General features: G+C 50.7%; 1 protein-coding gene, 1 long non-coding RNA gene and 2 other non-coding genes across 4 annotated transcripts; 1 reads left to right on the top strand and 3 right to left on the bottom strand.

The window, feature by feature from the left end:
- Positions 1-965: 965 nt before the first annotated feature.
- On the top strand, positions 966-1038 carry trnaf-gaa (transfer RNA phenylalanine (anticodon GAA)). Its single transcript has one exon. It is a non-coding gene; the product is annotated as a tRNA-Phe (tRNA).
- Positions 1039-3875: 2837 nt separating this feature from the next.
- Positions 3876-4223, bottom strand: LOC148665681 (uncharacterized). The gene is made up of 2 exons (XR_015936917.1): positions 4047-4223; positions 3876-3967 (listed from the first exon to the last, which is right to left on the bottom strand). It is a non-coding gene; the product is annotated as an uncharacterized LOC148665681 (long non-coding RNA).
- A 334-nt stretch (positions 4224-4557) lies between these two features.
- Positions 4558-5793, bottom strand: LOC148665680 (uncharacterized). Its single transcript, XM_088632393.1, has 3 exons — positions 5249-5793; positions 5032-5147; positions 4558-4956 (listed from the first exon to the last, which is right to left on the bottom strand). The coding sequence occupies exons 1-3, from the start codon at positions 5390-5392 to the stop codon at positions 4833-4835; spliced, it is 384 nt and encodes a 127-aa protein (XP_088488519.1). The 5' UTR covers positions 5393-5793; the 3' UTR covers positions 4558-4832.
- A 15337-nt stretch (positions 5794-21130) lies between these two features.
- On the bottom strand, positions 21131-21295 carry LOC148665679 (U1 spliceosomal RNA). Its single transcript, XR_015938559.1, has one exon. It is a non-coding gene; the product is annotated as a U1 spliceosomal RNA (small nuclear RNA).
- Positions 21296-22204: the final 909 nt, after the last annotated feature.

The raw sequence follows: 22204 nt of genomic DNA, 5'->3' as shown, positions 1-22204 counted from the left end.
TCTTAGTGTGGCAGGATCTGCACAGTGCATGTCGCAGCGCTTCCTGCTTTCACTTCAATGTGCTTCCTGATGTCGAGTCGTGTGCCGTGCGGAGGCTCTGAAAGCGAGAGCAATGAAAAGGTGCACGACGCTGTGAAAGAAAACAGAGAAGTTAAAGCCAGTCCTTTCTCTAAGGAGGTGAAAGAAAAGCTACTCCCCATCGGGGAATCGAACCCCAGTATCCCGCGTGACAGACGGGGATACTTGCCACTCTACTAACGAGGAAGACAGCGCACGCTCCGACCCCAGGCATCGTGTCCCAACCCAGCGTGCTGGAAGGCGACGCGTGCTGTGATTCCTTTACGAGCAGAAATGACAACCGAGGAGACGAGAGATCATTTCAGCATTTCGCGTCTGAACGGAAAACACAAACGATCAACTCGGAATGACTTGCCTTTGACGCTTTTCAAAGCCTTCTTTGTGGATGACGACTGTGCCGCCTAGCAGATACAAATGGGTTGTACAACTTTGAACTAGCAAATGGAAGAGGGCTAAGCCCCCTCTCTTTTCCACGGTCTGTGTGAGGAGGGGCGGGTGTGTCCAGTAGCTTATCGAGAGGAAACCTGGGGCGGCGGAGAGCTGTGATCGTGCAGACCTTGAGGTGTCACCTCTTTGTCTGCTATCCCGCCCCCCGTCCGCCCAAGCTCTGCTCCAAAGTAGCCCGGCAACCCCTCACACCTGCACGTGTCACAACCTAAGGTGTGGTCATGAGACACCCATGGGGTGTCGTTCTGTTCTTGCTAATTGATTCCTGCCTGTCGCAGGCAGGAGTCCATGCGAGGAAGATGCGCTGGACAGAGCTCAGAGGGCGCACCTGGGTGGCTTTCCTTCTGAGTGACGTTCCTGCAACACTCTCCCGCTACTCTTGGTGCGCTCATGCCGCAACACAGGAAGGCTGGAGCAGGTGGCTGTGGGCTCAACGCATCGCTGAAATAGCTCAGTTGGGAGAGCGTTAGACTGAAGATCTAAAGGTCCCTGGTTCGATCCCGGGTTTCGGCATTTTGTTTCATCGCGCCCTTTGTTCCTCTCTCCAGCGCCCCCTGCCTAAAGTGACGCGTCCCTTTCTCAGCCCGAAACGCTGAGAAACGCGAGACACCAGCAGCGGTCCCTGCAAGTTTCCGTAGTGTAGCGGCTATCACGTTCGCCTAACACAAGAAAGGTCCCCGGTTCGAGACCGGGTGGAAACAGCCTTGTTTTGCATGCTCCTGTACTTCACAGAGGTCTTGAGCAACCGGTCATTTGTTCCCAATGTATTTCAGGTGCCTTCGTGCACTCTTGTACCAAACGCACGTTCCTTCTGTACGCGGAGCCGATCATTTGCAATTGGGCTGTGCCGACAGACCAGGACGAGCTCTGTCGGCTGAAAAGCAGCGCAGGACCTGCAAGAACAACAGAAAGATTAGCATCCAGCGGGGGCCTCTTAGTGAGCCTAAGATCTCATCAAGAATCAGCTCCAGCAACAGGGCTGGGCGCATTGTTCCATTCTCCGACCACTCTCGGTGTAAACAAGTCCCTCCTGGTCTCTGCTTGAAATGCACTTTCCTGCGTTTGCTTTGGTGTAACTGGCTTCCCCTGCATGGGCGAATGTGAAGAAGATCCTTAGTAAGTCATTGAAGAAAACCGAGAAGAGGTCGGAGTGGCCTCTGTCGTTCATCAACGATCCAGTCAGGCAGTACTCCTCTGCAAAGCGTCGTTCGTTCACATCGATTGGCTTTTTTTTGCCTTCATTCGTGCAAGTAGTAAAAGCAGACACCCCTATTCTGCCGTGACCCGGATTCAAACCGGGGTTGTTGCAGCCACAACGCAAAGTACTGACCACTATACGATCACAGCGAGTTACCGAGACACACGCGGCAGGGCGGAAAGGGCTGTGCTCTCTTCGTGTGAAATAATTCGGAAAAGTCCTGACGTTGCATTTCAACTGAGCCCCAGTATACATCGACCCTTTGACACTCTGAGTGACAACTCTCTTGCGTGTTTTCTCATATTTATGTAGTTTGCTTGGTGGCGCAGTTGTCGTGCACAAAGAACGCTTTGAAAAGCGTCAAAAGCAAGTCATTCCAAGTTGGTCGTTTGTGTTTTCCGTTCAGATGCGAAATGCTGAAATGATCTCTCGGCTCCTCGGTTGTCATTTCTGCTACAAAGAGGAATCACAGAACGCGTGTTAAAAGAAGACTGTGATATTTGGTGCGTCTTGGATTAGACGAGATTAAAGAGTGAGTAGTTTTGTTTTTATATTTCTGTGATGTTATGGGACCAATGAAGAATGTGGCATTCAGACTAATGTGGAGTATTTGTTTCCTTAGAGAAATTGCCACTACCGTATACTGGGGCATTAGGACCCATATGGACCGCAGGGTGAGCGCCCAGCGACAGAAACCAGACGGTACCGTGTGTCGGGCTCGGCTGCGAGCAGGACAATGACTTCACTTAAATGTTTAACTGATAAAACCCAAATGAACCAAACCTGTACAAATTAGTGGTGGAAAGTAGTCTTTTTATATAGCAAAAGGTCTCTGATCCTTTGGTAAGAACTATGGGTATATAACCCATTGTCCTCAATATTAGAAATGAATCCTTGAGCACTGCTGTTGTACCAACGGTCCATAAAAGCCTAACATTACCCTTTCTTGCATAAATTGTAGAACATGCTGTCACATTTCAGTTGCACCTCAATAGCAGTTTGATCTATTATCACCCTACTCCCCACCTCATAACCTTCGCTCTTCTTATTCTGGTCTCCTAACTGTCCCCCAAGCCCGTCTACACTGTGTGAGTGACAAGGCCCTCTCCTGTTATGCACCCAAGCTCTGGAACTCTCTCCCCAAGGATACCAGAGTCACCTTCCCTAAACTCCTTCAAATTCAGACTCAACACCTTCTTCTGTAGAAGAGCCTTTACTGAACTGGTTCCATTCTTTACCCCTCTGCTTCTACTTTCCTCAGTACCACCATCCATGGTCTCCTCTGTCTATTGGAACAGTTTTATCCTGTGTATTCTAATTGTAATTATGTCAAGTACTTTGAGAAGCCACCTTTGGAACCATTATATAAAATAGTTTATCCTAAATCCTTGAAGCTTTAATAGGGCAGTGCAGTAGGGCTAAAAATTAACAGTGTTAGTAGGCCAGCAGGATTTGTGCAAATTATAGGTAGTCACAAAGGGAGACTAGGATTCACTTGAAATTCATGACATGGGACACTGAAACAGGGGAGAGGCTTTGTGTAGTAAGCATTCAGTCTCAATCTACACAGTCTGTGCTGCTGGTAGAGGTGGTTGTGAACACCTGTCTTCCCAGTCAAGTACTGGGATCTCCAGTCTCAATCCTAATACTTCTCATGACTGTCCAATACCACTGCTGTGAAACCAACACCCATAAGACAAGACCTCCAAGATTTTAACTGCACCATTATTCACTGATGTTTGTGCACCAGTATCGTTCCTCTGCTAAGGAAGGGAAGGCCTACTTTACACCAAGCCCCTGTTGACAATTCCTTCCTTGTGTTTATTTTAGACAGTTTGTGCAGCCTAGAATAGGACACCAGATCTCACTCTTACCGGGCACTACAGTAGCAACTCACACTCCATAAGCACTACCCCTCTTGGAAATGGGAGGATTTCCAGTATGTTGAACACCTCTGTCTCTCCCACACTAAAAAAAAAAAAGTCACACTGCCCTGCCCAAGGAATAATGCAGCCATATTCCCCCAGTACAATGCTTTATTACTCCAGACATTTTCAGAAAATACTTTCATTGATTAATGGGTCTCACTTTCCTTGAATCTCTCCACCCCATTCAAACCTATAAACCATAAAGAAACAAGGGCAAGCAGAAGGGTCTTTCACAGCTTTATTGAGATGTTGCCATTACAAGGCAAGTGGAGGCAGGAGAGTCACAAGGGCCAGGCTGGAGCCTTCATTCAGGCACCTGGGGAGGAAGAAGGAGAACAATCCAGCTACACTGCAGGACACCCACCCCTACAGGAGCTCCTCCTGCCAGACCCTACCTGTCCACTGGCTAACATCTCCAAAGTCCTCTGCCCCCTCCACATCCTCACTGGTGCTCTCAGCATCTTCACTGGAGCTCTGAGGGTCTCCCTCCTCATCCTCAGTCCAGTCAGCTCCCACATCCAAAGGAGCTTCTACCGGTGCCACAGCCACCCGACTGCTGGTCACCAGGCTCCTGGTACCTGTGGACAAGCAGCACCCAGGAGTGAGGGATCTGCTATACCCAGAGTCCCACAGTGATGCTACTCATCTAAACAGTCCCTTTGTCCAGCATGGGATCATTCCTCAGTTGTCCAAGCATGGTTGTCTCTTGGGCAGAGATGCATCCACAAGGGATAGAGAACCAGACCCACCTTCATTCCAGCTGCCAGCACACCTGGACTCACAGCAGGCACAGACCTCATGGTCACCATACAGCTCCTCCCACCTGGAGTTGAGGAGGACAGGTGAGGCCTCCACCTGGCATGTCCCAGAGCACCCTCAGCAGGCTCCTTGCAGAAGTACCTCTTCGCCTCCCTGTTGTAGGTGCAGGACTTGGTCCCTGGTGTTGCTTTAGCAGGAGCCACAGCCATGACACAGTGCATGTACAGCTCAGTCACTTCATGCTGCAAGAGGGAAGGTCACAGCATTAAGGGATCAAGGCCAATAGAGGGACAGAGAAGGACCTTCTGCCATCAGTGAAGGCAAGCTGGCAGCTCTAGGCACTACAGCTGCCACAGTCTGGTTCACATCCAGAGGCAGCATTACACCTGCACACAGCACCCGTTGCAGGCAGGAGGAGCCACTCACTCAAGGAGCTTACAGTTGGTGGTGAGCAGCACAAAGCTGTGCTTGTTCTTCAGGTCCTTGAAGAAGGTCCTTCTCCTGGCCCACATGGGGACATAGCCAACCTTGTAGGAGTAGTGGAACCTGCAGGACAGAGGGGATGAGGGGCTTCTGGACACTTTCCCAGCGGCTTCTCAGCAGCAGCAGAGCCCTGCCTACCTGTTGTAGGAGCACTTGACCGGCACAGAGAAGGGAATGAAGAGATGCACAGGCGCACTGGAGGAGGGCAGGGCATAGCGGAGAGTGTTGGAGTACACCAGGCGGCCCTGGACAACCTGCAGGGTCACAGAGGAAGGGATATTCACAGGAAAGACAACCCCGACACTAGCCCTACAGCTCACATCGATACACTGCCTGTAGATGAAGACCCGCTTACCGATCGCTCGGTGTCGCACTCGTGAAGCCCGTAGATGAAGTAGAAGTAACTGCGTGTGGTTCGGCTGACGCTGCAGTTGCCCAAGGTCACCTCCGATGGCCGACAGCTGAAGCCGAACAGCAGCCGACTGACCCTCACGTACATCCTGCTGGAGTCGCACCACACAGCCACTCCTCGGGTGCCCCCGATGGCCGGGCGAGCCGGCTGCCGCCCGCCGCCCTCGCTGGGGAGGAAACAGGACGCTCTTGATGTAGGCGGGTAAGGGGCGGCTGCCGGCTTCGGGCTTCATCTTCTCCTTGTCGAAGTAGGGCGAGTACGCGTCTCTGGATACGGGAAGGCGGCGAAAGTCGGGAGCCAAGGACTGCGAGTCGTTCTCGCTTGCAGAGAGGTCTTCGGAGGGCGCATCTGCCAGGTTCAAGTCCTCCAACTGGGCTGCATCTTCAGGAGCCGGGAGGTCGGCCTGGAGCGCCAATTCCCGAGAGTCCCAGCCAGCCGGCCCGGCGGAGACCAGTGCGGGGAGCCCGGCCCCTGCGCACAGGCACAGGATAAAGAGAAACGAGCGCATCGCCAAATTAACGTCCCGCTTAATTGCTACAGGAGTAAAATAAGTAAACCACAAAACCGTGTTGAAGCAAGAAAGCATAAAGTGTGAACGCGGTGACTAGGTTTTTATACTGGCAGGACCTGCTACCGCACACCTGGTCACACTACCGCTCAATCAACACAATCAATTACACACAGAGACCCGGATTGTTCTCAGCGTCTAATTAGAACCTGCTTCCAGTCTGAGGCGGGACTCCGTGAAGCCGCCTGAACACTTTCCCGTGTGTATCTGAGCTCAGCGGAGGAGTTCCACGCAATTTCGACAGAATTAAATCACCCACACGTGTAAAATTTGCTCAGATTAATTTATTGTTCAATTAGTTTCTAATTTCCGAGGAAAGTGTGTTAAACTCGCTGTCAGACAGAGTACGGAACATGCGACACGTCCGTCCACACTTTCTTTTATCGAGGGGGCTGTTCTATCAACACGTACTGCAATGAAAATAATTTTACTATTTTTCATGTGTAATTGCATGTCATATTAAAATGTGTAATACAAGCATTTCTTTGCTTCCCAGTAAAGAAATACTGATCAGCTTTTGACATGATCTGATAATAATTTGTCTGATTTTCCAGAGATTGCTTTTGCTTCGCAGCACTGAGAACCTATGGAAGCCCGTTTCCACCAGGGAGTAAAAAAAAACGCACTATGGTATCTCTGAATTGTGACTTAGAATCATAGAATTGCGACCTAAAAACTCAGAATTTTGACTTTATCTCTCACATTTGCGACTTCGAAATAGCCCATATTTCATTGTCTGTCCTTTTGTTATTGTAACGGATTCGGGTTCTAGGGCTTGTGCCCTCGCCGCTCCCACCCTACTTCGTGCCTCAAACCCCGTATTGGCTCAAACCCAGGTCTTGCTGGGTAGAACCCGAATCCGTTACAATAACAAAAGGACAGACAATGAAATATGGGCTATTTCGAAGTTGCAAATGTGAGATATAAAGTCGGAGTTGTGAGTTACTAAGTCGCAATTCTGAGTTACTTAGCCGGAATTCTGCGATACCATAGCGCGTTTTTTTGTAACTCCCTGGCGGAAACGGGCTTTCATACATTTCAATTAGTCTGATCAGTGCAGGACAAGCTAATGTAGAATCATTACTATGTGTGTCTCTTGTTTGTATACAGTATAAATGAATGTCTTTGACAACTTAATGTTAGTTTTTAATTTAGTTTTACGATGTAGGTCATACGTTAACATATGCACGAGCATACGAAATGTCTCACTCCTGATTCAGCTCATGCTCCATAGGAGAGAAGAGATTCCTCCTGCTTTTCGTACAATCATATCAGAACAGAAGCCCGTGTCGCCCAGCTCTGATTCAAGAGCGACTCGCATCTTCAGCCCTTTTTTTATTCGTGATCCTAATTTTCTTTAGTTATGATCAATATTGAACTTTTTCTAAATAAAACGACAATAATCAAACATGCAGGCAGACTTTTAAAAAGTATTAGGAGCTGACAGGGTGCCCCTTTGGAATAGTTGTCAGAAAATGTGAGAAAAGGAAAGGTATGTAAGCTCTCACACACAGCATTAGAGATTGGCATCTGATGAAAAAAACAACTACCTGTCTCCCCAGCATTTAAAGGTGCTGTTGTTTTGATTTTACATATTGTTAGCATTTTAATGAATTGTTAAAAGATTGATACACAAATCGCTAAATAAGAAAACGTAAAAACCCTAGCTGTAAGCAATTGGCCATTCATATTTCTGAATTTTAAATCCCTGTGTTTTTCTGTATCCGAATGCCTGGTGCAGCTAATTTGAAAGCAGAGTCTACCATTTACTGTATTGCAGAAGCGTATTGTTGCCACCAAAGAAAAAAAAATCCTGAGTTTACAGGAGTAAAGGAGGAAACAAATGCAAACACCGTTTAGAAAAAACACACACGTCTCAGGCCTTAACCATGACAAGAATGGAATTTGAACCTAGATGAGCAGAGCACAATGGATTAGCAATCCAAAAACTCCTGACTCCTGTTTAATTTTCTTTTCGCTTGCTCGATTTGTAGTACGCTCCTCAATCCTTACAACCGATAAACAAAACGGCTTCGTGTGCCACAGCATTCTGCTGCAGGTACGGGTTGCATCGTGTATTAGGCGAACCCGAATTAAATATTTCAAATATGTGAAGAATTTCATGAAAAAGATCACAGCCAATGTCAGCAAATCGGAGCCTGTAGGCAGCTTCAACAGAACAAAACGATCTGAAGCCGCAATTCTTTCATAGAGTGTATTGTGACACTCTAACCACACTGTTGCTATTAGTGCTACTTCTGCTGCCGTTGGTTAAAACTCTACTCAGCGGGCAAGTAAAGGTGTACAAGGAATAGACTACTTTGAGCCGTCCAAATTCCATTATGTGAATTTAAGCTTTTTTTTAATTAATAATAGCATTAGTAATACAATGCGTGCTCAGAAATGTTACTTATTAGCTTATGAAGCGACAGTGTTTCGACAATTTGCGGTCTTCAAAAAGTAAACGCTGAAGTTTTTATACTTCCTTGTGAGCAGATCACCTTTGATTTAGAAAAGGACAACTTACTCCCCTGTTGCTTTCATTGCAATATCTGAATCGAGACCCAAGCGCTAAGAAAGCTGAATAACGCAAAAGACATATTCCCGATTTTAATTTAGATACACATTTTCTAATGCAGCTTTCATTACAAGACAGTCTATTTCTCGAAAGCGTGTTATGTAAAAAAGAGAAAAACGAAAATATATGCGACCCACTATGCCTTCCTCCAAATCTTTTTCTAGATCTCTTCGTCATACCTTCTCTTCCTCCCTGGGCCACTTGCCCGCTTCTCTCACTAAACCAGCATTCCGTCTCTTTACAGCTATCTCTTCCAAGACCAGGCTTTCTAACCACCTTCTATTCCTTTACAGATGTCGTCGACATAATATCATCCCTAAAGGATTTCGCCTTAAATTTAATACCTTTTCTTTTGACTCTGATACCACCCAGAGTAACACTCAGAGACTTCTAAAACAATTTTCTAGGAAACTAATGCTCTCTACCATTTTCTCCCTCAAAAAACAGATTATCCACAACAACATCAAAGAGGCTAAGGAATTTCTACGGCTGACAGCTCCACATCATCTTCCCTTCATAACTAACCTCATTAGATCTCTCAACTCTAAACTCTACCAGTTTCTCACTACAGAGAAGGACAAAAAACTCAGTCATCTTCTACAGAAGAAAACCATCAACACCCCGAACACCCTCACCAACCCTAACCTTGTTGTCACCATACCTTCTGACCTTTCCCTTTCACAGGATGAGCGATCCCTCCTCAGCAAAGGGCTCAGTTTTGTACCAGTTCCCAGGAAACTGGACATCACCCAGACCAATGTCGACCTTAACCGCTTTTACCGCAGGATCCGTCTCAGAGCACATTTTGCCGACAATTTCTCTTCACAGGCAGCTGATAACAACCTGGTTATCGATGTCATTAACAACATTAATCCCAAACAGAGCTGTTGGACTCCCTCCTCTGGCCGTTTTCCACCAGTTGATTATTTCATCAACCAATGCACTAATCAAGTTCCCAAGGCACTCCCTATACCCAGTAAACATAGGTCTAACCTCACCCAAGGAGAAAATCAGGCTCTCCAGTCTCTCCGCAACAGGGATGATATTGTCATCAAACCAGCGGACAAAGGAGGTGCTGTTGTGGTGTGGCGTAAGGATCTATATATCTTTGAAGCCTCTAGACAACTAACTGACACTTCTGCCTACCTCCCTCTCCAACAGGACCCTACCACTGACTACCAAAAGGAAGTGGTATCCACCATTTCCCTTTTTATCAGCAGTAACGAGCTCCCCCAGGAGGCGAACCGGCTCATCATGGAACATCCATAGGTATCTCAATTTTTCCTCCTCCCCAAAATCCACAAACCGGACACCCCTGGACGCCCCATCGTATCAGCATGTAACTGTCCAACTACTTACATCTCAGCCTTTCTCGACAGCCTCATGAGACTGCTGGTTGAAGATCTTCCGTCATACATCAAAGACACCAACAACGCGCTCCAACTTTTTAATGATTTCCAATTTCAGGGTACCGAATGCTACATTTTTACCATGGACATCACATCTCTGTACACCGTCATTCCCCATAATGACGGCCTTACAGCCCTCAAGCACACGCTGGACAAACGCACAGTGCTTGATCCACCCACCCACACCCTGGTACGCCGTGCAGAATTGGTCCTCACACTGAACGCATTCTCTTTCAATAATCTTTTTTACCAACAGGTCAGTGGAGTTGCCATGGGCACCAGAATGGGACCCAGCTATGCCAACATTTTTGTCAGCTGGGTAGAAGAACGCTTCTTCGCTTCCTACACTGGCTATGTCCCTGACCTCTACAAGCGATATATTGATGACTGCGTCGGTGCCGCCACATGCTCCAACGATCAGCTTGAGTTCTTCCTGCACCATTTCACCAACTTCCACCCGTCCCTCAAATATACGGTTAACATATCTTCCACCACTCTTCCGTTTCTAGACATCCACTTGTCTATCAACTACCCCCGACTGTCCACTTCAGTTTATTACAAACCCACGGATTCACACAGCTACCTCCTGTACAGCTAATTTCACCCCAACCACACTAAAAACTCTCTTCCTTTTTCACAATTCCTTAGGTTACGACGATTATGCAGCGACGACATCGACTTCGAGAACCAAGCCCTCGAAATGTACTCATTTTTCATCAACAGAGGATACCCCAGCAGTGTGATTGACAAGGCCCTTGCCCGAGCCAAAAACACCCCCGGGACCATCAACCCGATCAGGAACTCCCGCCGTAAAAACTGCATTCCTTTGACGGCCACGACCACTCTAATCTCTCCGTCTGTGTTCTCAAAGACGGTTTTCCGAACTCATACATCAGAAAGACCACTGAAACTAAAATTATTCTGCAGCTAGGATCACACATTCTCCCTTCCCTTAACGACAGATTACTGTTCTTTTAAATTTTCTCCATTCATTGGAAGTTTCATTTCACACCTCTCTGCACCCATTCTGACTTCACACCTCTTGATTGGCCTCTCTTTCTGTCCCCTGCTCCCGCCTCTCACTCCTCCTCCCTCCCAACCTTTGTTCTCCCGCTACTTTACCTTTGCCTACTGCCCTGTCTCTCTCACACCTGAAGAAGGCTCCACGGCCGAAAACGTTGTGTTCTCTTTCTTCTTTTTTTCAGCATGGAATAAACCTATTACTTGACACTGATTTATGCAGAGAGTAGCGGGGATGGGATGTCAGGGCCATACGACACTTCTTTACGTAGAGAGTGGAGGGGTGGGTCTCAGGGCCATATGACAGTGCTTAACGCAGTGAGTGGCGAGGCTGGGATGTCAGGGCTATACGACAGTGCTTTACGCAGAGTGGAGGGGGCGGGATGTCAGGGCCTGACAACACTGCTTAACGCAGAGAGTGGAGGGGTGGGTGTCAGGGCCATATGACAGTGCTTTAGGCAGAAGGTGGCGGGGGTAGGATGTCAGAGCCTGACCGTACTGCTTTATGCAGAGAGTGGCGGGGGTGGGATGTCAGGGCCTGACAACACTGCTTAACGCAGAGAGTGGAGGGGTGGGTGTCATGGCCATAAGACACTTCTTTACGCACAGAGTGGCAGGGGTGGGATGTCAGGGCCTGACGATACTGCTATACGCAGAGAGTGGAAGGGGTTGGATGTCAGGGCCATACGACAGTGCTTTACGCAGAGAGTGGCGGGGGTGGGATGTCAGGGCCTGATGAGACTTCTTTATGCAGAGTGGAAGGGTGGGTTTCAGGGCCATACGACAGGGGTTAACGCAGTGAGCGGCGAGGCTGGGATGTCAGAGCCTGACAGCACTGCGTAACGCAGAGAGTGGAGGGGTTGGTATCAGGGCCATATGACACTTCTTTACGTAGAGGGTGGCAGGAGTGGGATTTCAGGGCATGAAGACACTGGTTTATGCAGAGAATGGAGGGGTGGGTGTCAGGGCCATACGACAATTCTTTACGGAGAGAGTCGCGGGTTTGGATGTCAGATCCTGACAGCACTGCTTAACGCAGAGAGTGGAGGGGTGGGTATCAGGGCCATACGACACTTCTTTTCGCAGAGAGTGGAGGGGTGGGTGTCAGGGCCATACGACAGTGCTTAACGCAGTGAGCGGCGAGGCTGGGATGTCAGGGCCATACGACCGTGCTTAACGCAGAGAGTGGAGGGGTGAGTGTCAGGGCCATATGACAGTGCTTTACGCAGAAAGTGGCGGGGGTGGGATGTCAGGCCCTGACGATACTGCTTTACGCAGAGATTGGCGGGGGTGGGATGTCAGTGCATGAAGACACTGGTTTATGCAGAGAGTGGAGGGGTGGGATGTCAGGGCATAAATACACTGCTTCATGCAGAGAGTGGAGGGGTGGGTGTCAGGGCCTGACAACACTGCTTAACGCAGAGAGTGGAGGGGTGAGTGTCAGGGCCATATGACAGTGCTTTAGGCAGAGAGTGTCGTGGGTGGGATGTCAGAGCCTGACAATACTACTTTACGCAGAGAGTGGCAGGGGTGGGATGTCAGGGCCTGATGATACTGCTTTACACAGAGAGTGGCGGGGTTGGGATGTCAGGGCCTCACAAGACTGCATTATGCAGAGAGTTGAGGGGTGGGTGTCAGGGCCATGCGACACTTCTTTACGCAGAGAGCGGCTGGGGTGGGATGTCAGGGCCTGACGATACTGCTTATCGTAGAGAGTGGCGGGGGTTAGATGTTAGGGCCATACGACATTTCTTTACGCAGACAGTGGTGAGTTTGGGATGTATGGGCATGAAGACAATGCTTTTTGTAGAAAATGGAGGGGTGGGTGTCGGGGCCATACGACAATTCTTTAGGCAGAGAGTGGCGGGGTTGGGATGTCAGAGCCTGACAGCACTGCTTAACGCAGAGTGTGGAGGGGTGGGTATCAGGGCCATACGACACTTCTTTTCGCAGAGAGTGGCGGGGTTGGGATGTCAGAGCCTGACAGCACTGCTTAATGCAGAGAGTGGAGGGGTGAGTGTCAGGGCCTGACGATACTGCTTTACGCAGATAGTGGCGGGGGTGGGATGTCAGGGCTTGACGACACTGCTTTTCGCAGAGAGTGGAGGGGTGGGTGTCAGGGCCATACGACAGTGCTTAACGCAGTGAGCGGCGAGGCTGGGATGTCAGGGCCATACGACAGTGTTAACGAAGAGAGTGGAGGGGTGAGTGTCAGGGCCATGTGACAGTGCTTTAGGCAGAGAGTAGCGTGGGTGGGATGTCAGGGCCTGACCATACTGCTTTACGCAGAGAGTGGAGGGGGTGGGATGTCAGGGCCTGACGAGACTGCTTAACGCAGAGAGTGGAGGGGTGGGTGTCATGGCCATAAGACACTTCTTTATTCAGAGAGTGGTGGGGGTTGGATGTCAGGGCCTGACGATACTGCTTTACGCAGAGATTGGCGGGGGTTGGATGTCAGGGCCATACGACAGTGCATTACGCAGATAGTGGAGGGTGTGGGATGTCAGGGTTTGACAACACTGCTTTATGCAGAGTGTGCAGGGGTGGGTGTCAGGGCTATACGACAGGGGTTAACGCAGAGAGTGGCGGGGGTGGGAAGTCAGGGCCTGACGATACTGCTTTACGCAGAGAGTGGCGGGGGTGGGATGTCAGGGCAAGAAGACACTGGTTTATGCAGAGAATGGAGGGGTGGGTATCAGGGCCATACGACACTTCTTTTCGCAGAGAGTGGCAGGGGTGGGATGTCAGGGCCTGATGATACTGCTTTACACAGAGAGTGGCGGGGTTGGGATGTCAGGGCCTCACAAGACTGCATTATGCAGAGAGTTGAGGGGTGGGTGTCAGGGCCATGCGACACTTCTTTACGCAGAGAGTGGCTGGGGTGGGATGTCAGGGCCTGACGATACTGCTTATCGTAGAGAGTGGCGGGGGTTAGATGTCAGGGCCATACGACATTTCTTTACGCAGACAGTGGTGAGTTTGGGATGTATGGGCATGAAGACAATGCTTTTTGTAGAAAATGGAGGGGTGGGTGTCGGGGCCATACGACAATTCTTTAGGCAGAGAGTGGCGGGGTTGGGATGTCAGAGCCTGACAGCACTGCTTAACGCAGAGTGTGGAGGGGTGGGTATCAGGGCCATACGACACTTCTTTTCGCAGAGAGTGGCAGGGGTGGGATGTCAGGGCCTGACGATACTGCTTTACGCAGATAGTGGCGGGGGTGGGATGTCAGGGCTTGACGACACTGCTTTATGCAGAGAGTGGAGGGGTGGGTGTCAGGGCCATACGACAATTCCTTACGCAGAGAGTGGCGGGGTTGGGATGTCAGAGCCTGACAGCACTGCTTAATGCAGAGAGTGGAGGGGTGAGTGTCAGGGCCTGACGATACTGCTTTACGCAGATAGTGGCGGGGGTGGGATGTCAGGGCTTGACGACACTGCTTTTCGCAGAGAGTGGAGGGGTGGGTGTCAGGGCCATACGACAGTGCTTAACGCAGTGAGCGGCGAGGCTGGGATGTCAGGGCCATACGACAGTGTTAACGAAGAGAGTGGAGGGGTGAGTGTCAGGGCCATGTGACAGTGCTTTAGGCAGAGAGTAGCGTGGGTGGGATGTCAGGGCCTGACCATACTGCTTTACGCAGAGAGTGGAGGGGGTGGGATGTCAAGGCCTGACGAGACTGCTTAATGCAAAGAGTGGAGGGGTGGGTGTCAGGGCTATACGGCACTTATTTATTCAGAAAGTGGTGGGGGTTGGATGTCAGGGCCTGACGATACTGCTTTACGCAGAGATTGGCGGGGGTTGGATGTCAGGGCCATACGACAGTGCATTACGCAGATAGTGGAGGGTGTGGGATGTCAGGGTTTGACAACACTGCTTTATGCAGAGTGTGCAGGGGTGGGTGTCAGGGCTATACGACAGGGGTTAACGCAGAGAGTGGCGGGGGTGGGAAGTCAGGGCCTGACGATACTGCTTTACGCAGAGAGTGGCGGGGGTGGGATGTCAGGGCAAGAAGACACTGGTTTATGCAGAGAATGGAGGGGTGGGTATCAGGGCCATACGACACTTCTTTTCGCAGAGAGTGGCAGGGGTGGGATGTCAGGGCCTGACGATACTGCTTTACACAGATAGTGGCGGGGGTGGGATGTCAGGGCTTGAGGACACTGCTTTATGCAGAGAGTGGAGGGGTGGGTGTCAGGGCCATACGACAATTCTTTACGCAGAGAGTGGCGGGGTTGGGATGTCAGAGCCTGACAGCACTGCTTAATGCAGAGAGTGGAGGGGTTGGTATCAGGGCCATATGACACTTCTTTACGCAGAGAGTTTAGGGGGTTGGTGTCAGGGCCATATGACAGTGTTTAACGCAGTGAGCGGCGAGGCTGGGATGTCAGGGCCATACGACACTTCTTTATGCAGAGAGTGGAGGGGTGGGTGTCAGGGCCATACGACAGGGGTTAATGCAAAGAGTGGAGGGGTGTGATGTCAGGGCCATACGACAGTGCTTTACACAGAGAGTGGCGGGGTTGGGATGTCAGGGCCTCACGAGACTGCATTCTGCAGAGAGTTGAGGGGTGGGTGTCAGGCCCATGCGACACATCTTTACGCAGAGAGTGGCAGGGGTGGGATGTCAGGGCAAGAAGACACTGGTTTATGCAGAGAATGGAGGGGTGGGTATCAGGGCCATACGACACTTCTTTTCGCAGAGAGTGGCAGGGGTGGGATGTCAGGGCCTGATGATACTGCTTTACACAGAGAGTGGCGGGGTTGGGATGTCAGGGCCTCACAAGACTGCATTATGCAGAGAGTTGAGGGGTGGGTGTCAGGGCCATGCGACACTTCTTTACGCAGAGAGTGGCTGGGGTGGGATGTCAGGGCCTGACGATACTGCTTATCGTAGAGAGTGGCGGGGGTTAGATGTTAGGGCCATACGACATTTCTTTACGCAGACAGTGGTGAGTTTGGGATGTATGGGCATGAAGACAATGCTTTTTGTAGAAAATGGAGGGGTGGGTGTCGGGGCCATACGACAATTCTTTAGGCAGAGAGTGGCGGGGTTGGGATGTCAGAGCCTGACAGCGCTGCTTAACGCAGAGTGTGGAGGGGTGGGTATCAGGGCCATACGACACTTCTTTTCGCAGAGAGTGGCAGGGGTGGGATGTCAGGGCCTGACGATACTGCTTTACGCAGATAGTGGCGGGGGTGGGATGTCAGGGCTTGACGACACTGCTTTATGCAGAGAGTGGAGGGGTGGGTGTCAGGGCCATACGACAATTCCTTACGCAGAGAGTGGCGGGGTTGGGATGTCAGGGCTTGACGACACTGCTTTTCGCAGAGAGTGGAGGGGTTGGTATCAGGGCCATATGACACTTCTTTACGCAGAGAGTGGAGGGGGTGGGTGTCAGGTCCATACGACAGTGCTTAATGCAGTGAGCGGCGAGGCTGGGATGTCAGGGCCATACGAAAGTGCTTAACGCAGATAGTGGAGGGTGTGGGATGTCAAGGCTTAACAACACTGCTTTATGCAGAGAGTGGAGGGGTGGGTGTCAGGGCCATACGACACTTCTTTACGTGGAGAGTGGCGGGGGTGGGATGTCAGGGCATGAAGACACTGCTTCCTGCAGAGAGTGGAGGGGTGGGTGTCAGTGCCATACGACAGTGCTTAACGCAGAGAGTGGAGGGGTGAGTGTCAGGGCCATATGACAGTGCTTTACGCAGAGAGTGGCGGGGGTGGGATGTCAGGCCCTGACGAGACTGCTTAATGCAGAGAGTGGAGGGATGGGTGTCAGGGCTATACGACACTTATTTATTCAGAGAGTGGCTGGGGTTGGATGTCAGGGCCTGACGATACTGCCTTACGCAGAGATTGGCGGGGGTGGGATGTCAGTGCATGAAGACACTGGTTTATGCAGAGAGCGGAGCGGTGGGTGTCAGGGCCTGACAACACTGCTTAACGCAGAGAGTGGAGGGGTGAGTGTCAGGGCCATATGACAGTGCTTTAGGCAGAGAGTGTCGTGGGTGGGATGTCAGAGCCTGACCATACTACTTTACGCAGAGAGTGGCAGGGGTGGGATGTCAGGGCCTGATGATACTGCTTTACACAGAGAGTGGTGGGGTTGGGATGTCAGGGCCTCACGAGACTGCATTATGCAGAGAGTGACGGGGGTGGGATGTCAGGGCCATACGAAAGTGCTTAACGCAGATAGTGGAGGGTGTGGGATGTCAAGGCTTAACAACACTGCTTTATGCAGAGAGTGGAGGGGTGGGTGTCAGGGCCATACAACACTTCTTTACGTGGAGAGTGGCGGGGGTGGGATGTCAGGGCATGAAGACACTGCTTCCTGCAGAGAGTGGAGAGGTGGGTGTCAGGGCCATACGACAGTGCTTTACGCAGAGAGTGTAGGGGGTGGGATGTCAGGGCCTGACAACACTGCTTAACGTAGAGAGTGGAGGGGTGAGTGTCAGGGCCATATGACAGTGCTTTAGGCAGAGAGTGGCGTGGGTGGGATGTCAGGGCCTGACCATACTGCTTTACGCAGAGAGTGGCGGGGGTTGGATGTCAGGGCCTGACGAAACTGCTTAATGCAGAGAGTGGAGGGGTGGGTGTCAGGGCTATACGACACTTATTTATTCAGAGAGTGGCAGGGTTGGGATGTCAGAGCCTGACAGCACTGCTTAACACAGAGAGTGGAGGGGTGGGATGTCAGGGCCTTACGATACTGCTTTACGCAGAGAGTGACAGGGCTTGGATGTCAGGGCCATACGACAGTGCTTTATGCAGAAAGTGGTGGGGGTGGATTTTCAGGGCCAGATGAGACTGCTTTATGCAGAGTGCGGAGGGGTGGGTGTCAATCCCATACGACACTTCTTTACGTAGAGAGTGGCGGGGGTGGGATGTCAGGGCCTGACGATATTGCTTTACGCAGATAGTGGCAGGGGTGGGATGTCAGGGCATGAAGACACTGCTTCATGCAGAGAGTGGAAGGGTGGGTGTCAGGGCCATGCGACACTTATTTACGCAGAGAGTGACAGGGCTTGGATGTCAGGGCCATACGACAGTGCTTTATGCAGAAAGTGGTGGGGGTGGATTTTCAGGGCCAGATGAGACTGCTTTATGCAGAGTGCGGAGGGGTGGGTGTCAGGGCCATACGGCACTTCTTTACGTAGAGAGTGGCGGGGGTGGGATGTCAGGGCCTGACGATATTGCTTTACGCAGATAGTGGTAGGGGTGTGATGTCAGGGCCGTATGACACTGTTTTACACAGAGAGTGGAGGGGTGGGTTTCAGGGCTATACGACAGTGCTTTACGCAGGGAGTGGCAGGGGTGGGATGTCAGGGCCCGACGATACTGCTTTACACAGAGAGTGGCGGGGTTGGGATGTCAGGGCTAAACGACACTGTTTTACACAGAGAGTGGAGGGGTGGGTGTCAGGGCAATACGACAGTGCTTTACGCAGGGAGTTGCAGGGGTGTGATGTCAGGGCCTGACGATACTGCTTTACGCAGAGAGTGGTGGGGGTGTGATGTCAGGGCCATATGACAGTGCCTTACGCAGGGAGTGAAGGGGGTGGAATGTCAGGGCTTGACGTCACTGCTTTAAGCACAGAGTGGACGGGTGGGTGTCAGGTCCATACGACACTTCTTTACACAGTGAGTGGCGGGGTTGGGATGTCAGGGATGACAACCGAGGAGCCGAGAGATCATTTCAGCATTTCGCGTCTGAACGGAAAACACAAACAACCAACTCGGAATGACCTGCCTTTGACGCTTTTCAAAGCGTTCTTTGTGCACGACGACTGCGCCACCTAGCAGATACAAATGGGTTGTACAACTTTGAACTAGCAAATGGAAGAGGGCTAAGCCCCCTCTCTTTTAGCCCAGGTTCGATCTGTCTCCCAGAATCACCAGGGCGCACGCACACACACACACCCGTGCCGTTGAAGTGCTCTGCTTCATTTCTAAGGGCAACTCAACATTCACTCCTACCCCGAGTGCAGAAAAGACAGCGTCCGCAGGAACAACAGCTCAGGTCTCTGCACAGGAGCTAAGCTGCCCCCATCTCCTCTGCTCTGCGGCTCCTGCGGAGTGGAGTCCTGCCTGGAGCCGTGTTTGCAGGCGGCAGGTCCCCGCGCCCTGTCTGTGCGTCGTGTCCAAGAGCTCCTGGGAGGAAGAGAGAGCCCTCCCACTCGGGGGCTTTTCCACGGTCTGTGTGAGGAGGGGCGGGTGTGTCCAGTAGCTTATCGAGCGAAAGCCTGGGGCGGCGGAGAGCTGTGATCGTGCAGACCTTGAGGTGTCACCTCTTTGTCTGCTTTCCCGCCCCCCCTCCGCCCAAGCTCTGCTCCAAAGTAGCCCGGCAACCCCTCACACCTGCACGTGTCACAACCTAAGGTGCGGTCATGAGACACCCATGGGGTGTCGTTCTGTTCTTGCTAATTGTTTCCTGCCCGTCGCAGCCAGGAGTCCATGCGAGGAAGATGTGCTGGACAGAGCTCAGAGGGCGCAGCTGGGTGGCTTTCCTTCTGAGTGACGTTCCTGCAACACTCTCCCGCTACTCTTGGTGCGCTCATGCCACAACACAGGAAGGCTGGAGCAGGTGGCTGTGGGCTTTGTGCACCGCCGAAATAGCTCAGTTGGGAGAGCGTTAGACTGAAGATCTAAAGGTCCCTGGTTTGATCCCGGGTTTTGGTATTTTGTTTCATCGCGCCCTTTGTTCCTCTCTCCAGCACACCCTGCCTAAAGTGACGCGTCCCTTTCTCAGCCCGAAACGCAAGCAAGGCACCAACAGCGGTCCCTGCAGGTTTCCGTAGTGTAGCGGCTATCACGTTTGCCTAGCACGCGAAAGGTCCCCGGTTCGAGATCGGGTGGAAGCAGCCTCGTTTTGCACACTCCTGTACTTCACAGAGGTCTTGAACGACCGGTCATTTGTTCCCAATGTATTTCCGGTGCCTTCGTGCACTCTTGTACCAAACGCACGTTCCTTCTGTACGTGGAGCCGATCATTTGCAATCGGGCTGTGCCGACAGAGCAGGACGAGCTCTGTCGGCTCAAAAGCAGCGCAGGACCTGCAAGAACAACAGAAAGATTAGCATCCAGCGGGGGCCTCTTAGTGAGCCCAAGATCTCATCAAGAATCGGCTCCAGCAACAGGGCTGGGCGCATTGTTCCATTCTCCGCCCACTCTCGGTGTAAACAAGTCCCTCCTGGTCTCTGCTTGAAATGCACTTTCCTGCGTTTGCTTTGGTGTAACTGGCTTCCCCTGCATGGGCGAATGTGAATAAGATCCTTAGTAAGTCATTGAAGAAAACCAAGAAGAGGTCGGAGTGGCCTCTGTCGTTCATCAATGATCCAGTCAGGCAGTACTCCTCCTATTCTGCCAGTATGCGGATTCGAACCAGGGTTGTTGCGGCCACAACACAAATTCTGAGCACTATACGATAACAGCGAGTTACCGAGACATACACAGCCAGTAGGAAAGGATGTACTCTCTTTGTGTGACACCAGTCGGAAAAGTCCTGACGCTGCATTTCAACTGAGCCCTAGTATACATCAACCCTTTGACACTCTGAGTGCCAACTCTCTTGTGTGTTTCTCCATCAAGCAGGTCATGGAGGCAGCAATTACAGTTTGCTTACATGACGAACGCACAACATGGCTGTATGCTCCCATATGGTCTAGCGGTTACGATACCTGATCTTCACCCAGGTGGCCTGGTTTCAGCTCCTTGTATGAGAACGTGTCAGTTTTGCCTCCTGCTTTCCAAAGATCAGCACCATGTTTTACACCTCCCCCGAATATCGAAGCTGCCTCTAAATCTGCAAATGAAGATGAGTCGATAAACCACTTGTTTTTCATATAACTATACATATATTCATTTATTACTGATTTCATTCATTGAGCATGGATACAATAGAGGTACAGCCATTCACTGTTTGACATGTCTGCACTGGTACAGAACCTAGCAATCAGAAAACGTGTGAAACTGTCTTGAGAATTAGCATACAGTACCGAGACCCCCATGACCAAATAAAGGCTAACCTCGATAATCAGCCTAAATAATGCAGACAACAGCAAAACGACTGACTTTGAAAAGGGAATGAATGTCCAGAAGTAGTAGTGTAACCAGCTTGAAATGCTTCTCCAGACCTCTAACTAAAAGAAACCGGGAACCAGCAGTGGCATCGACTCCTTTCGAACTGGGATCCTATCGCAGCTCGTGGTGTCATAACTCTCCCGTATCTGATATTGGACCAAGCACATCAGGAGAGAGCGCGAACGCAGTCCCCCACTACCAGAAATTATGCAGTCGAGATTCCCACATTTGGGGAATTCGCAGGGGTCAGCACAGCCGGAGTGCAATGGCCGAGTCTCGCCCTGGGTGAATCGATTTTTTAAGAACTTTATTTTCTTTTCACAAAAAAATACAGGACATCACAAATTAGAAAGCTTTACATTAATATACATACTTAAAACAGTATATATAATCACATCTCATTACATTTTGACACGGTACCAGTTATATAGCAACAATTTATTTTTTTCTGGTGCAAATCACATTCTTTACTTAAACATGATAATGTTTTTCACAGTTTCTTGAGATATTGACCTATGCTCTCAATTTCCCACAGATTTTCTGCTTCCTCTCTCCCTTCTCTCCACAGATCTCTGAGGTAATAGTTATCTCGGGTGATGAACAGGGCCAGGCTACCTGCTGCCTTGACTGGGACCTCGATGCCTTTGAACAGCCCCATGTTCCTCACTCTCCACAGGGCGTCTTTCCCACTGTTCACCACGGCCCAGATCCTGTCAAACACGTCAGGAGGAAGTTTGACAGGAGAGATGCCGTTGTAGCGGCAATGCTTGTTAATAAGACAGAATTAGGCGGTGGTATTCTGTCCTAAATGAGGCCCCATCTCACCCTCCATCTTTGTGGTGCAGCCACAGAGAAAGTATTCATGCAGGTTGATTTAAGATGTTTTCTTTTGATAATGGACAGCTCCCAGATGGGGATGCACTTAGCTTAGCCTGGCTATCATGATCAATGGTCATCCATTGGTGCCTATCTGTCTAGGGAGTGCCGAATGGACATCTGGACTGCATTCCTAAGTGTCAAGAGTAAGTGACTCATATCTCACCTTGACCAACCAATCAGGGACTGGCAGGGCGTGGTAATACCACGTGGGTCTCTAATGCCCGCCAAACTCTCAACCAATCAGCACACATCTATGTCTTGGTCAAAAAGGGAGCGCAAGCTCAGATCGGGGTTCTCCTTGGCATTTTTCGCGCAGCCTCAGAGACAATCACGTGACAACTGCTGTTGTCTGCAAAGGGACT

Source organism: Lepisosteus platostomus, chromosome 5 (assembly GCF_059453375.1).
Source record: "Lepisosteus platostomus isolate fLepPlt1 chromosome 5, fLepPlt1.hap1, whole genome shotgun sequence".
Lineage (NCBI taxonomy): Eukaryota > Metazoa > Chordata > Actinopteri > Semionotiformes > Lepisosteidae > Lepisosteus > Lepisosteus platostomus.
Note: the sequence above shows the minus strand (reverse complement) of the source record. Positions and strands in the feature narration are given on the sequence as shown.

Bases quoted from the DNA above. Each gene is read 5' to 3' on its own strand.
- LOC148665680 (XM_088632393.1), bottom strand. From the start codon at position 5,392: ATGTACGTGAGGGTCAGTCGGCTGCTGTTCGGCTTCAGCTGTCGGCCA. The intron at 5,148-5,248 runs GTAAGCGGGTCT...GTGACCCTGCAG, and splicing joins AGTGCGACACCGAGCGATCG to GTTGTCCAGGGCCGCCTGGT. The intron at 4,957-5,031 runs GTAGGCAGGGCT...TCTGTCCTGCAG, and splicing joins GTCAAGTGCTCCTACAACAG to GTTCCACTACTCCTACAAGG.